Source organism: Rutilus rutilus (assembly GCF_951802725.1).
Source record: "Rutilus rutilus genome assembly, chromosome: 3".
Taxonomy (NCBI): domain Eukaryota; kingdom Metazoa; phylum Chordata; class Actinopteri; order Cypriniformes; family Leuciscidae; genus Rutilus; species Rutilus rutilus.
The window spans coordinates 5,210,867-5,225,823 of record NC_140211.1 but is presented as its reverse complement, the minus strand read 5'-3'; the positions used below and the strand labels follow the sequence as shown (position 1 = coordinate 5,225,823).

Sequence of the window (14,957 nt, the reverse complement as noted above, 5' to 3'; positions counted from 1 at the left end):
GCATAAAAACACAGACAGACCAAAAGGGACGTAACAGTTAGTAATTGTTACAAAATGACAATATTAAGTGCTACTAAAGTTCCCCCAAAAATGAACATTTTGTCACCACATACTCCCCCCTCATGTCGACCCAAACCTGTAGAACTTTCTCTATCCTGTGGAACACAAAAGTATTTGTAAAGGTTTAGTTTGTTGTTGTTCATTTAGCATCCAAACCTGCTAATGTAAGGCCACTGACTATAATTAAACACACCTAATTAAACATCTAATTAAAGCAGCTAATCAAGCTCTTCAGACTCACTTCCAGGCTGGTGTGATGGAGTTAAATTCTGCAGGAGGATTGAACAGTAACAATTGACCTGACATGTTGGATGACTCTCTGTCCAGCAGACGGTGTGAACATTTGCAAAAACTGCAGATTTCTAGCAATTGAAACCCTGGCCCAATCATGGCTGCAGGAAGATATAATATAGCTTACAAATGAAGACATAGTAGGAGTTATAGTAAGTTTCTTTGTTTCTGGATGTGGTTTAAGCTCTTGTGGAAGAGGCGCGTCTTCAGATGTTTCCTGAAAGTTGTGATGTTCTCATCAGATCAGTTGGAGGTTGAGAACTTCATCCACCAGAGTTTCAGTTCCTGTCATTGTTTTACTACTTTCAAGACCGTGATAACAGGTCCTGTTTGTTCAGAAAGTTTCTTACCAATCGGCTTAATTATTAAAGAAGAAAGCAAAAGCTTGGTGTGATTATCCATCAACATTCTCTCCACTTGACTATTTTTGAAGAAACAAAGAAAGAAAGGACGGTAAAACTATGTAAGTACTTTGCATTTTACACCCTTTACAGACCGTGACATGGTCGCTGTAGTGTGAAGTGTTACCAGGACTGATTATAGTGTTCAGACATGTGTTGATATATTATAATGATGGAATATGATGCACTTTAGATCCCACTAACTTTAATCTCAACTCAAAAGTCTTGTATAGGCTATGTACTAGCAGGACAAACTAAATTTACCATTTTAATATATAATAATCAGAGGCTGTGTGTGTGTGTGTGTGTGTGCGTGCGTGCGTGTGTGTGTGTGTGTGTGTGTGTGTGGGGGGGTGTGTGTGCGTCTGTGTGTGTGTGTGTGTGTGTCTGTGTGTGTGTGTGTGTGTGTGTGTGTGTGTGTGTGTGTGTGTGTGTGTGTGTGTGTGTGTGTGTGTGTATGTGCGTGTGTGTGTGTGTGTGTGTGCAGCCGTGGTCAAAATGTACATGTACCTTGCAGAATCTGCAAAATGTTAAATATTTTGACAAAATAAGAGGGCTCACCCTCATAGAAAAAAACACATGAATTTCACATGTTCCACATGTGATCACATGTACACATGTAGAAAACATGTCACCACATGTTGCAACAAAATGTGGAGCACGTTTCCACAAGTTGTAATGGCTTTTACATGTGGATCATGTCACAGAAACAGGTTCACTGGTCAGCATAAAAAAAGACAGTTACATTTTATTTAAAGTAAATTATGAAGTACTTTCAGCTCTTTTTTGGTTACTAGAACTCTTGGGTAAGCGAACTATACTAACTCAGCATTTGTCAGTACAACATACTATTCCTTTTTCACGTTGCTTGTTTTTTTTAAAAGCCAGTCGGTTTGCATACTTTAAGTAAGTCTAACTAATTCGATTTTACAGTGTGTTCTTTGCAGGCTGTGGTTACTGTGTTTCGTTTCTCGTTCATTGTGTCACGTGTTTTGCAGGAATCAGATCTTATCTTGGGTGCATTTAAATGGATCAGTGTGTGTTTGATTAAAGCTGCAGCTTTAAAGGGATATGAAACCCCCCTCTTTCAGCTTAAGTCTAGCTCACAATCTTTTAGAAAAATGCAACTTAAATGGGCATGGATGGCTGTGAGAAGAAGGGAGGGGAGTGGGTGTGGCACGGCAGGGGAGAGGAGAGGGGAGGGGGGGGAGCCAGTGGCCCATGCATATTGACTGTCACTAAAAATCAGTGGTAAAACATGCTAGATGTTTTTATAGTCTAATGAAGTCTAATGAAATACACTGACACTTTATTTTTGTCCTTTCAAAATGAACTGAATGCCCTGCTACATATATTAGCCTACAGTAATCATAACTGTATTTAAAACATATAAATGTACATATGTATAATTATGTCATTATAAAATATATATTTGTTTATATACACACTATAAATGCATATATTTGAAAATAATACATTTTCCGGTTAAAAAAAAAAAAAATCCGTACATAGCCTAGATCTACGCGCCCCTTGAACCCACATAATAAGTAATGTTAATCTAGTGCTAGTAATTTTTCCTACATTAGTTATTAAGTTTTGCATGAATTGTGAATAATTTTTTTCATTATTTCTCTGGGAAGTATTAAAAAAATTGTAGTTATTGATTAGTTATTAGTGAACTACCACTTAAATCTGTGTGCTATTACTTACTAATTCGTTAATCAGAGTTACTTGTTAGTTAACTGTAGTTACTAGATTGTTAACATTGTGTTACTCATTTGTTCCTGTGTAGTTATTCATTAATGAAGGATCCGTATTTTAAAGTGTTACCGAATAATGATTTCCAAAAATACATCTGGTGGTGTTCAAGTTTTTCTTGAGATCATGTTAGATCAAGTGAGGTGTATATCCACAATATCTCAGTTAAAGTTTCCTAAACCTTTCACACGTTCCGTTGCAATAGGACACATATCCTGTCTTTTGTCTGTCACTATAAGCTCAGTGATCTATATTCTATAAACCCATAACGTTTTTGCATTATCTTACATGTAAAAAATAGAAGCAGAAACAAGTTTCTGTGTAAATCATTCATACATCCATGATCCACATATGAACTATAGAGAGTATGTGTATGAAAATAAGATTGCACTGATAGCTCAGATTGACAGGCGTTCATCGAGCCACAGATCTGAGCTCTGGAAACTCATCCAGCCAGGATTGTATTGCTTTATTTAATGTAAGGATGTTTCTGGTTTATTGTGGCACATGTCAGTTTGAGCCTCACGAAGATCTGATGTTTTGCCCTGATTGTACCGGGAACAGCGCCACCTGCTGCTGGCTCGTACAATTTACAACAGACATTGATAAACCTGTATGTTTTATCAGCTGAAAATATCCCCAAACTGAATGTAATTTCTTATGTATGTAAATACTATTATTTGTATGTACAACACTAACACTCACTAAACACCAACACCAAACCAGTGTGGGTCATTCCTGGGATTCTGTAATCATTTTTTGTATGTAATAACTTTTTAATGTGATGGTTCAACAAAATGGAATGTTAAAAACTTTTTTTTTATCTTTTTTTTTTTTTACTTTGGTGTGTCAATTATAGGCTAGTGAATACAAATAATATAAAAAATATTTTATCATAAAATAATGTATTATTTCTGTCGCACAATATTTCGTCACTTAAAATAAATTTGTACTTTGAAAATATTTAACAAAATGTGCACAGTGTCTATAATTTTAAGTTATTGTGATTGCACTTATTTACTTGAGTTACGTTTTTGTGATTTAAAAAATATATATATTTGTGAAGTTATTTTATAAAACCCCCCGTCACACCTATTTAGACCCACCCATATGTGACATAATTTAAGGCAGTGGATCGAGATGAGTTATGACGCAGTGAATAATTCTCAAAATTATTTATAATAATTATTCACTTCAGAAAGTGAAAGTAAAAAACTGACCGAGTTGAGATATTACCGAATCACAGGAATTACCAATATCTTTCTTTAAACAGTCAAAGTACTCTACACTCCCCAAATCCAACCAAGCAGTAAAGTACGTGCAAAGTGAAACTTACAAACGACTGAATGGAGAGTAGAGCTGTTTCACTGATCGCGTGACTTTCTGAAAGCAAAAAAACAAACAAAAAAAAACAGACCTCTATACAGGGATTTATTGGACGTTTCACTGCATATTTCTCAGTGTCACTACATGTAAGTAGCTCTGGTTTTCAGTAGGACACGCGAATCACTTGTTTGGGAAGTTTTGGGACTCTTTGATTTCTACTATTTTGAAGAAAATGCTATCATATGGTTACAGAGGGCTTTGATTTCTTTGAGCTATCAACACAAAACTTTGCACAGATACAGTTGACTTGATTGTGAACAAGTCTGAAAGCCATCTTTCCTTACTTTTCAAATGTGACCCTGGAACACAAAACCAGTCACGAGTCGCACGGGCATATTTGTGGCAATAGCCAACAATACATTGTATGGGTCAAAATTATCGATTTTTCTTTTATGCCAAAAATCATCAGGATATTAAGTAAAGATCATGTTCCATGAAGATATTTAGTAAATTTCCTACCGTAAATATATAAAACATTTATTTTTGTGAGTGAATACAACACAATCGCGAACACAAATGCACAAAGGCGATTTTCTCAATGTTTCAATTTTTTTGCATCCTCAGATTCCAGATTTTCAAATTGTTGTATCTCGACCAAATATTGTCATATCCTAACAAACCATACATCAATTGAAATCGTATTTATTAAGGTTCATGTGATGTATAAATCTCAATTTAATAAATTTGCTCCATGTGATGGTTTTGTGGTCCAGGGCCACAAATAGACATCATGTCAAACATAAATAACAGAAAAAAATACATTTCTTTTTTAGATATTGCTTTTTGTTTTGTCTGCAGTTGAAGTTTACAATCATGATTCTAATCTTTTTTATCCACATTTTAAAGACATAATCTAAAAACTGATTATTTATTCTGCTATTATTCCTGTAATAAGGGAGTTTAAGCGTGTCACTCTAACATATAGGTCGTGTGAGTAGGAAGTGAAAGCTAGATCTTGGTGTGACCGTCCAACGACCTCTTCGATTTAAGTCTTGAAAAGGAAATACAAATTGAGTACTTTGCACTGCACACCATTTACAGACAGTAAAATGGTCACTATGTTAAGTGTTCTAGTGCTCAGACGTCAGTGGATTCGTCAGGGATATTCTTGAGTTTATGCTGGAATATGTTACACTTTAATCAGAGCCAAGAATAACCTGAATATTATTTACCTTACAGAGACTGACGTCATCAACAGACAAGCATCATGCAATGTAAGTAATTATTGTTGCACACAGTGTTTTTAGTGTAAAATGTACAATCATTGATGGTACCTCACATTATAATTTTGTATTTAATAAAAAAATATTAATAATATTATTATTGACAGCGAGAAAGATTGTCCTTATTGGAAGAACAGGAGATGGCAAAAGCAGTGCCGGGAATACGATTTTTGGAGAAAAAGTATTCACCCCTAAAGCTTCAGCTAATTCTGTTACTGCTAAATCTGAAAGTAGAGAGAGGTTTGTCCATGGAAGAAAGATCACAGTTATTGACACACCTGGATTCTTTGACACAGATCGTGATGATGAGGAGATCAAATCTGAGATCATCAAATCTCTCGTTGAATGTGCTCCTGCTGTTCATGCCTTTGTCATTGTTCTAAAGGTTGGAAGATACACGAGCCAAGAGAACGAGGTGGTACAACAATTTCTGAACACAATGAAAGGGGAACATGTGCTGAAACACACAGTGATCTTATTCACTCATGGTGATCAACTAGAAGAACAGACCATTGACGAATTTGTGAAACCCAATCTACAACTACAGGAGCTGGTTGATAAATGTGGAGGACGCTTTCACGTCATCGACAACAAATACTGGAACGACTGTGATTCAGGGTACAAGAGCAACAGAGTTCAGGTGAAAAATCTGCTGGAGACCATCGACACGATGGTGAAAGAGAACGGCTGCTTCACAAATGAGCTGCTTAAAAAGCTGGGAGAAGAAATTCAAGAGGAGATGAAGAAAAATAAAGACAATTTGCCTCCAGAAGAGAAGCGAGAAAAAGCAAAGGAAATTGTTCGTAAAAATGTTTGGTTGCAATTTGCAGGAGCAGCAACAGGAGCGCTGACTGGTGCTTTCCTGGGTGTAGCTGTTGCAGTGGCTGCAGTTCTGACTTCATTAAAACCATTCTGCTCAGCATGTAAAGTGCTGAAAGCAGCAAAAGGAGCAGCAGCAGCAGCTGAGGCAGTGGCAGCAGAAGGAGCAGCGGCTGGAGCAGGGCTTAGTGCTGTTAATGCTGTCGCTGCCGGTGTTGTCGGAGTTGCAACTTTAGCAGGAGCCGTCGGTGGAGGAGTCACTGGATGGAAAGCTGCAGAAGAAGCGGATTCACTGTATGACGCAATGACCAAAGCTGCAAACCTGAACTACGAGAATGCAAAAGTAGTGGTTAAGAAGATAAGAGAATTTGTTGATCCTGCTTCTAATAATAAACTTGAGGGGGGGAAAAAAGATAATTGAATATATATATATTTTTTTTTAATTCAGATATATTCAGTAATGCCAATTTCCAGTATCATTTACTTTTGTCCACATTAAAAGCTTGGGAAACTATGTAAAAAAAAAAAAAAAAAATGCTATTCAGATTAATTTAGACTCATTTAGACCTTGCACACTCATTTAGGCTTTTTAATTATTTAATTGTGTTGCAATCACATGTTAACTTCCCGCATACATTTATCATACAGATATCGGCTGGTTGTTTTTTTAAATCATTAGTGCTAAACTTGCCCTGCTTTTTACATTTCCCTCATCAATTTATCAGAGACAAATGCAGTCCCTTGCAAAGCATGCTGGGAAATACACATTTGCGGTGTATTTAATTGTCATTTTCACAGATAAATGTTAATGGGATGGAATTTTGTATTTGTATTATCAAACGAGTATAGGCTCAATCCTGGCTCAATTCAGTCAAACTTAAAATGAAAGAGAACAAATCAAGTCGAACAAGGGAAAGTTTGCCCATAGCGATTGCTTTGAAATGAATTGACAGTGAAATCTGCTCATCTGCTCATCTTCAGTGGTGATGGATGGAGTGATGTGTGGAGGAGAACAATGAAGGGGAGTTTGGGCGTTTTCTGTTTCGGCCGTTCTCACAGAATAGCCTACAACCCTGTTTTCAGAGAGAGTGTTGAATAAGGACAGGCGCGGTTCCAGACTCGAATATCTGAGGGTGCTCTATAGTGCAAGATGTGCAAGCATGTTGAAAGATTTACAAGTTTACAAGATTTAAAGACATTTAGCTACTTTTAAATAATTATAACAGCATTTCAAAAACATTTTGATGCGAAAATTCTAATATTTTCTATTAACTATATTAGTCTGCATTTACATCGCTTAATGCATGTCAAATCTGTTTTGAAATGTCATATTTTTGTCCCATATTATGGTTATTACTATGTCAGTCATTGCAATTTAGCGCATTTATGTTGATCATGCCACGCGTGTACATGCCGGGTGCTCTTGCTTTCATTTCAAGGTTAGCACTGCCGCAGAATCAGCTGTGAATGTGTATCTTTAAACTAAATAAATAATGGAGTGAAAGGTATACACAATGTTATGTGAACTCTCTGTCCAGCAGATGGCACCAGTGCAACATGAATTAATACAAGGACGCAAATATCATGTGTACAAACAAACTTCCCATCTAACAAATGTTGGTTCTAAGAACGTTTTCCGAACATTCTGTTCTGAACGGTCCAGTTTTCTTGATGTTAGTGGGAAAAAGAAAAATCAAGGTTATGTCAGACTCGTTTCAAACCTGTATGACTTACTTTCTTTTCTTAAAAGAAGATCTTTTGAAGAATGTTGGTAACCAATCTGGTTTGGTCTGTAAATATATCTAAATACCAATTTAGATGCAGCTTCTGAAAAAAAAAAATATATATATTCAAGGCCGTTGTAGCCTAAATGTTTATGTGTAATAAATTTTATGTTGAATAAAATAAGATGTTTCATTTTAAAGCTGTTTATTGTAATGTCTACGTATTTGATGTTTTCTCATTTAACACAATTATGACTGTAAATTATATTTTGGGGGTAATTTCTCAGCCTAATTTAATGTATTAATTAGATTAATTAATCTGAACATCATGTAATTGATTAGATAAAAAAAAATTTAATCACTTGACAGCCTATATATATATATATTATTTTGTTAAAAATCAACAACACTCACTAAACACCAACACCAAACCATTATGTGTCAAAAGCTTCTTTTTTTTTTTTTTTTCTTCACGTGTGTCAATTTATTATCCCTATGGGCTACGTGCACAGGCGAAGGAACAAACTTCCGGTTTGTCTAGAAGTTGGCGTATTCATTTCCGGTCGTTCTATTTACATCCTAGCAACCAAAGCGGAGCCGTCGGCGTTGTTCGCAAAATGAGTGGTGCTGGTGTACGAAAGAAGTACAATGTACATTTAAATTGATGAAAACTGTGGCCGGCTCAAATAATCACTGCTGTGTGCCAAGTTGCTCGGCTTCAAGTCGACACAACAGCGTATTAAGTTTTCATCGGTTTCCTCAGGAGGCTAACGTTATCCTATGTGCTAAGTGGCTGCACAGAATACGGAGGGCGGAATTCAAAGTAACTCAAAACACGAAGGTATGCAGTCGTCACTTTGAAGAACATTTAATCCGGACGACTGCTAAGGGTAGACTGCTAAGGGTTTTATCACGTAATGCAGTGCCATCGTTGTTCCACTGGAACGACTACTCTGTGAAAAGACGTGCCGGGGTTTGGGAACGGCGTACTAAACCCTCGAGTCCAGAGCCTGAGCTGGAGGACATCGAGGATGAGGCCATCTCAGAGGAAGCCGTCCCGATGGAGCACGAAGCCCGACCCACCGTTTGTGTTGATAAGGAAGAGTACGAGAGGATGAAGGCAGAAATTGAGGCCTTGAGAGAACAAGTCCAAACTCTCCATCTAAACAGTTCTTTTGGACTTCAGCGATTTGCCTCGTCACCTGAGGACATTAGATTTTACACCAGGTAAGATGTACAATCCCACTTTCTGTTTTCAGTGTTGGACAGTAACTTAGTAAATGTAATCCAGTACCTACTTTTCTTGGGGAGGCTAATTATGTGAATTACTACGTAATTGTTTTTGTTTGCTCTGGCCTGGCCTATCGGCAGTGGATCCTCCTAGTCTGTCATTGCAATGGCCACTATCATACTTGGACTATTGACCCCTCCGTGCACAATATTAATGTTAGCATAACCAAACTCAACACAGCATCAGTCGAAACATTTTACATTTACCTTGAAAAATAGAAAACAAAACAAAAGTAATATTAAAAAAAATAAAACATTGAACAGAATGAGAGCTTAGGCTGTGTAATTTCAACAGCAGTGAATATTAGCCTAAGTGTTTTACTTTCACTGATGTACAGTATTTGTGTACTTTGTCTGCCATTGTCCGTTTCTGTGTGTTACTACAATTTTCTCCGTTTTCCCTTTCTGATGAGGATACTATATTTCAGATTCCCATCTTACAAGCACCTGATGGCGTTTTGGAGCCTGATAGAGAGTGCAACATCCAAAATGATCAGGGTGACCAGCAGAGCCAAGAGAGCATCTTCCACCAGCACAGTCACTGAAAGCCCAGTCACCAGACCAACTGTAAGTGTGCCCTTCTCATGGTTTTATACACATGGTTATCTGTGTGGGATTTCATTTTTATGTGGGTGAATGTATGTATTTGTGTGTACTGGGGTGGAACGGTACACAGAAGTCACGGTTCGGTTCATACCTCGGTTCAGACATCACGGTTCGGTACGAGTTCGGTACAATGGAGGGAAAAACAAAACAAAAATGTAGAAGGCAATTTTTTTTTTATTGTGCATGTCTCAGGCTGTACCACCACAAGAAAATAAATGTCTTAAGCCTTGTATTTTTTAAATAAGTTTTATTAATAAAGTAAAGGCATAGAACCAGTTTATTTGTAGTGCATTGACAATAGTTTTATACAATTAATTTATTAATTAAATTAATAAAAAGACAAAGACCTTGATATATGTTTGGTAATTGTACCTGAATGAATTTAAAATTAATTTGCTATATTTCAGATCCATATATTTGTTTTCCTTAATTTTAATTAACACTAACTTTATTCTCATCTGAATTATAAATGATTGATTTCTGTGTAAAATAATGCTACCATTAAAAGACCATCTTTTTTAGTCAATGTAGAATGTGTAACTTAGCAATAAACAGATTGGTCCTCTGTTTGAGGACAAGAAATGAAAACCAATGCAATATGATCAATGTCCAAAAGATGGCACCAACAGACTGTTTTAAAATGGGGTCGGATAAATATTTTTTACTTTTAAACAGTGTCTGTGTGATTTTGGTTGGGTAACAGATGTAGGTTTGTTTGTACAGTTTGAAAAGAGTTTACAGTTTGACAAAAGCACAATGTTGTGGTTTATTGCATGTCTAACAGTAGTTCTGCATTACATTCATTAATTTGCACGCAAATTTTATTTATTTTTTGTACCGTGTATTCTCCGTGTATATTCATGCACCGAACCGTGACGCCCGTACCATTTCGGTTCAATACGAATACATGTACTGTTTCACCCCTAGTTTGTATATAGTATAAGCTACTGGATGTCTAAAATGTCCTTCAGGATGAATAAAGTATCTATCTATATATTTCTCCCCAACCCTTAGAAACTGCTGGCGATAGATGAGCTCTTCTTGTTCCTGACATACCTGTCCACTGGCTGCACACAGAGGGAACTGGCTCATCGCTTCAAAATACATAGGACAACAGTAAGTCGCATCATCGTCACCTGGGCCAACTTCCTCTACACTCTGCTGGGCTCAGTCTGTTTTTGGATGTCTCCTGCAGCTGTTAAGGACAATCTTCCACCAGAGTTCAATGCATACAGTGACACACAAGTCATCCTTGACTGCACTGAACTACGGTGCCAGACACCATCTTCCCTGGTTCTACAAAGTGAAGTGTTTTCACACTACAAATCACATTGCACTTTTAAAGCCATGGTTGGTATGTCCCCTCATGGAGCTCTGACATTCATCTCGCCCCTCTTTGAGGGCTCCATGAGCGACAAGGAAATATTCCGTCAGTCTGGGATCAAAAACCTCCTTACCCCTGACACAGCAATTATGGTGGACAAAGGGTTCTTGGTGGACGACCTGGCCCCTGGGACTGTTTACCGCCCAGCCTTTGTCATCCAGAGGGCCCAAATGGCAGAGGCAGATGTGCTGGAAACACAGTCAATTGCTCGCTTGAGGGTACATGTAGAGAGGCTAATCAGAAGAGTGAAGGAAAACAAACTGTTTGAAACCACAATCCCGCTTGCCATATCAGGGAGTATTAATCAAATTTTTACAGTCGCCTGTCTACTCTCTAATTTCCAAAATGGCCCTCTGGTCAAGACCTGGGCAAATGAGGTTTGAAATGTTGACCTTGTGTTGAATGGTGTGTGTGTGCATGTGCATTCTTAGAACAAATATGTTACTTATGTATATAAATGTTATTTATTATATGGACTCTGTTTGTCTAAACCAACATTGTAAAAAGTAAATCAGTCAAGTTTGCATGTTTGTTCAGATTGCATTGTTTATTAAGTTGATCAGTTACATGCATTTTCGCATATAAACATTGAAATAAAATTGGTCAACTTTGTCTCTGATGACCTTGAACACTTCTACGTCTCTGTATATTCTATCAATCAATGTGTCTTCCTCCGCCGACACAACAAAATCACACCACGTCATGCCACTTACCAACAGCTGCCCCTGAATTTGGTAGTAGTACGCATGTGATGTCTTCAGCTCCATTTTGCCTAAGGTCATTTTAACATAGGGACAGTCAACGTAGTTTTTAACATTTGGGCACTTAATTTCTAGAAGACCAAAAGGAGATGGTTCTGTCGGGTCAAAAACTAGTCCATCCGGAGATGCTCCCAGCCAAGGCGTGTCTGGGTGGATTATAAATCCACACGGATAGTGGTTGACCCTCTTTATTTGAGTGTACTCCCATATGGCATCAGCCTCCAACTCCAGTCCTCTTCTCATGGCCTTTGTCTGATATGTTCCCTTCAGGATCCTATCAGCCAGACTTTCCTCACATTTGTTGCTGACAAAGCAGATCTCCCTGAAACGGGAGGCAGTGAGTCTTGGTCTCCGCAACTGGTGCCATTCCTCGCAGGAGCTTTGGCTTCTTGTGGAACTTTCCAGTTTATTTGCCATGTCCCAAGTCACCTATAGGCTCTGTAAGTGCCTGCACTCTGCCTCAGTGGTGTTAGACATGTAGATTGAGGGCTGTAAGTGGTAATCTTGCAAGGGTAGGGATGGACGAGGTGGGGCGACGTGGAAGGATAGATCTCTATGTGCTGCTGCTGGCTGTTGGTAGGCAATCGGGCTTCCGGCTTGCACCATCCCAAGGGCAGAGTTGACCAATGGAACCTCACAGCTGATGTTCATGCTACACACCATTGGCGACTCTGCTCTGGAGAAGTCGGCATATGTCTCAGTCACCTTAGGATGGAGTAGTGTATAGTTTAGCAATACAACTCAACATCAACTAAGCACAATTTTAGTTCTATGCACACAGTATCTTGCACATTTTGTACAGATCCACACAACATTACAAATGGTAAGACTGGTTAAATAAGAGGGTAAACTCACTCGAAGGACGGAAAGATCAGGTAGATCCCCACTGAGGCCTTTGTAAAGCGTGCTCCTGCGAAGTGAAGTGTAAAACATGTATAAGTGGAAATGCTCTATGGCTTATAGACCTGAAATCAAAATACCCATGTATTGTTACAATATTGCTTTTACCTTATACCCTCTGTTGTTGCTTTAGGACGGCTCTTCGGTTTAGCAGACAGCACAGCCATTTTGTCCACTGGGCCTGGTTTTATACCCTGTAGTGTTTGCAGGATATACTTTAAAAGCACATCTCCAGTAAAACAACATAACTACAAAACAGTAATTAGTTTTGGTTGACTTACCAAAGTCCTAGGTTTGTGCCACTGCTGTTCTCCCTCAGTACAGCTTAGCACAGGGGGGACTACAGGCACCTTCAGCTGCGAGTAGTGGGCTGACTGGTACAAAAGAGCAACACAGTGGTTGCACAGCGCAGCTCCAGCAATGCAAGAACATTTATGGTGAATCAGCTGCACAGGCTTGCTGTCTTTAAGCACCACCTGCAATGTCAGAATGTCATAGTAAGTCACAATTTATCATAGCCTGGTCAGTATCCTCATTGCTTACAGATTCTTTTAAGATACAGTCTTGCATTGTGACTCATTTCTTTAGACCAGCAGATCACTCCTGATGTTGAATCCTCTGTCTAACATTTTGAAGTTAGGAGATAAGACAATATTCTAAGCTATGTGTTGGATTAATGTGCTGAATATTATGCCATATAATTTTCCACTTTTATTTCAGTAGTAGTAGTACCTTTCACTCCAGACTGTAGCTTAATTGAAGGATCAAAACAATGAATAAGAAAACCTTCATCCAGTGGGGACCAGCTAGGTAAACTTACCTTTTAACCTGCTTGCTCTTACATTAGTCACTATTTTCTAGTCACCATCGTCAATTCACTAAACTTTACTCTAGCTGATTCCCCACCTGCTAACATAACTAATGCAAGCAAAAACCCAGTGGGGACAAGCAATGCACAGTAAACATGTAGCATCTAGCTGCTAACACTGCAAAAAATGCTTTTCTTACTTAGTATTTTTTGTTTTGTTTCCAGTTCAAATATCTAAAAATTCTTAAATCAAGAAGCATTTACTAGAGAAGTAAAATGACATAAGAAATTCTATTTTGTTTTAGGAAGTAATTTAAGTATTTTTTGCCTGAAACAAGCAAAATTATCTGCCAATGGGGTAAGAAAAAAAAACTAAATTAGAATGGAAAACAAGATTATTTTTCTTACCCCATTGGCAGATAATTTTGCTTGTTTTAGGCAAAAAATACTTAAATTACTTCCTAAAACAAAATAGAATTTCTTATGTCATTTCACGTCTCTAGTAAATGCTTCTTGATTTAAGAATTTTTAGATATTTGAACTGGAAACAAAACAAAAATACTAATTAAGAAAGCATTTTTTTGCAGTGAAGGTACAGTAAACATGTAGCAGCTAGCACTATAATAAACATTGCTAATCCCCAGGAACATCAAAAACGCTGGGTTATTTGGCTAAGCAAACTCTTCTTATCTCATCTTCTTACATTATCTTATCTTCGTATCTTATCTTATCTTATCTTATCTTATCTTATCTTATCTTATCTATAACTAGCATCACCATACACTCAAGCTGTGAGGTTTCTCTTTTTTCGTCAGCGACCTGTAGCACATTGCCCTGACGACCACCTCTCCTGAATCCTGATCTTTTGTGGAAACTGACGGAAGGAGGAGTATATAATTTGTGTTGAATAACAACATTAGTATTTGATAACAAGCTAACATTTATATTAAACATTTATATACATTTATAGTCACAAACACTAGCTGGTACGTTTACTAGGTAGCGTTAGACAAGCGCTAGAAGTTATCAGATACTTACCCTCATAGTTGTGAATGTACGAAGAAATGTACATTTTAAATCCCTTGTCCCTCTTACTTGTCGGGGTGCGGGACAGGGCACCGACGATCCTGTGGATGTCGCTGACGCTCACTGCCGGTAAATCCGAAAGACACCGGGAAAAGGAAAAACTGCTAGCGGCGGATGCCATTTCTGTGGTAAAATTCTAGTGAAATCGACAGGCTCATAACCGGAAACTGATATGCCAACTCTGACTGAAATCGAACGTTGGCTCCGCCCATTGTGCACATAGCCTATATGACTGTTAAACGTAACTGGTATCACCACAAACGTTATTCTGTGCCCTAAAAACTCCTATATAGGGAGGCTGCAGACCTGGAGCCGGTAGATATACGCCTGAAGCAGTTTTACGCCCCTGCTGTTCCTGATGCGTCCAGTAGGGGGATATACTGCGAAATAACACCATTAAATCGACGCTCAAAACTTACACATTAATAATCGTCCCGTTCATAGACTTTGCCCAATTTTG

At 38.0% G+C, this 14,957-nt stretch overlaps 3 protein-coding genes across 3 annotated transcripts; 2 read left to right on the top strand and 1 right to left on the bottom strand.

Moving 5' to 3' along the window:
• The first annotated feature begins 596 nt into the window (after nucleotides 1–596).
• Nucleotides 597–7,785, top strand: LOC311287699 (GTPase IMAP family member 7-like). Its single transcript, XM_084404712.1, has 3 exons — nucleotides 597–814; nucleotides 5,076–5,110; nucleotides 5,227–7,785. The coding sequence occupies exons 2-3, from the start codon at nucleotides 5,104–5,106 to the stop codon at nucleotides 6,357–6,359; spliced, it is 1,140 nt and encodes a 379-aa protein (XP_084260838.1). The 5' UTR covers nucleotides 597–814; nucleotides 5,076–5,103; the 3' UTR covers nucleotides 6,360–7,785.
• A 201-nt stretch (nucleotides 7,786–7,986) lies between these two features.
• LOC311287711 (uncharacterized protein) lies at nucleotides 7,987–12,049 on the top strand. The gene is made up of 2 exons (XM_084404735.1): nucleotides 7,987–9,519; nucleotides 10,573–12,049. The coding sequence occupies exons 1-2, from the start codon at nucleotides 9,283–9,285 to the stop codon at nucleotides 11,323–11,325; spliced, it is 990 nt and encodes a 329-aa protein (XP_084260861.1). The 5' UTR covers nucleotides 7,987–9,282; the 3' UTR covers nucleotides 11,326–12,049.
• Nucleotides 12,050–12,132: 83 nt separating this feature from the next.
• On the bottom strand, nucleotides 12,133–14,578 carry LOC311288336 (uncharacterized protein; the record flags this gene model as incomplete). Its single annotated transcript, XM_084405676.1, has 5 exons — nucleotides 14,450–14,578; nucleotides 12,885–13,079; nucleotides 12,712–12,797; nucleotides 12,559–12,613; nucleotides 12,133–12,408 (listed from the first exon to the last, which is right to left on the bottom strand). Exons 1-5 carry the CDS (start codon nucleotides 14,453–14,455, stop codon nucleotides 12,133–12,135), a joined length of 618 nt encoding a protein of 205 aa, XP_084261802.1. The 5' UTR covers nucleotides 14,456–14,578.
• Between the last annotated feature and the right edge of the window lie 379 nt (nucleotides 14,579–14,957).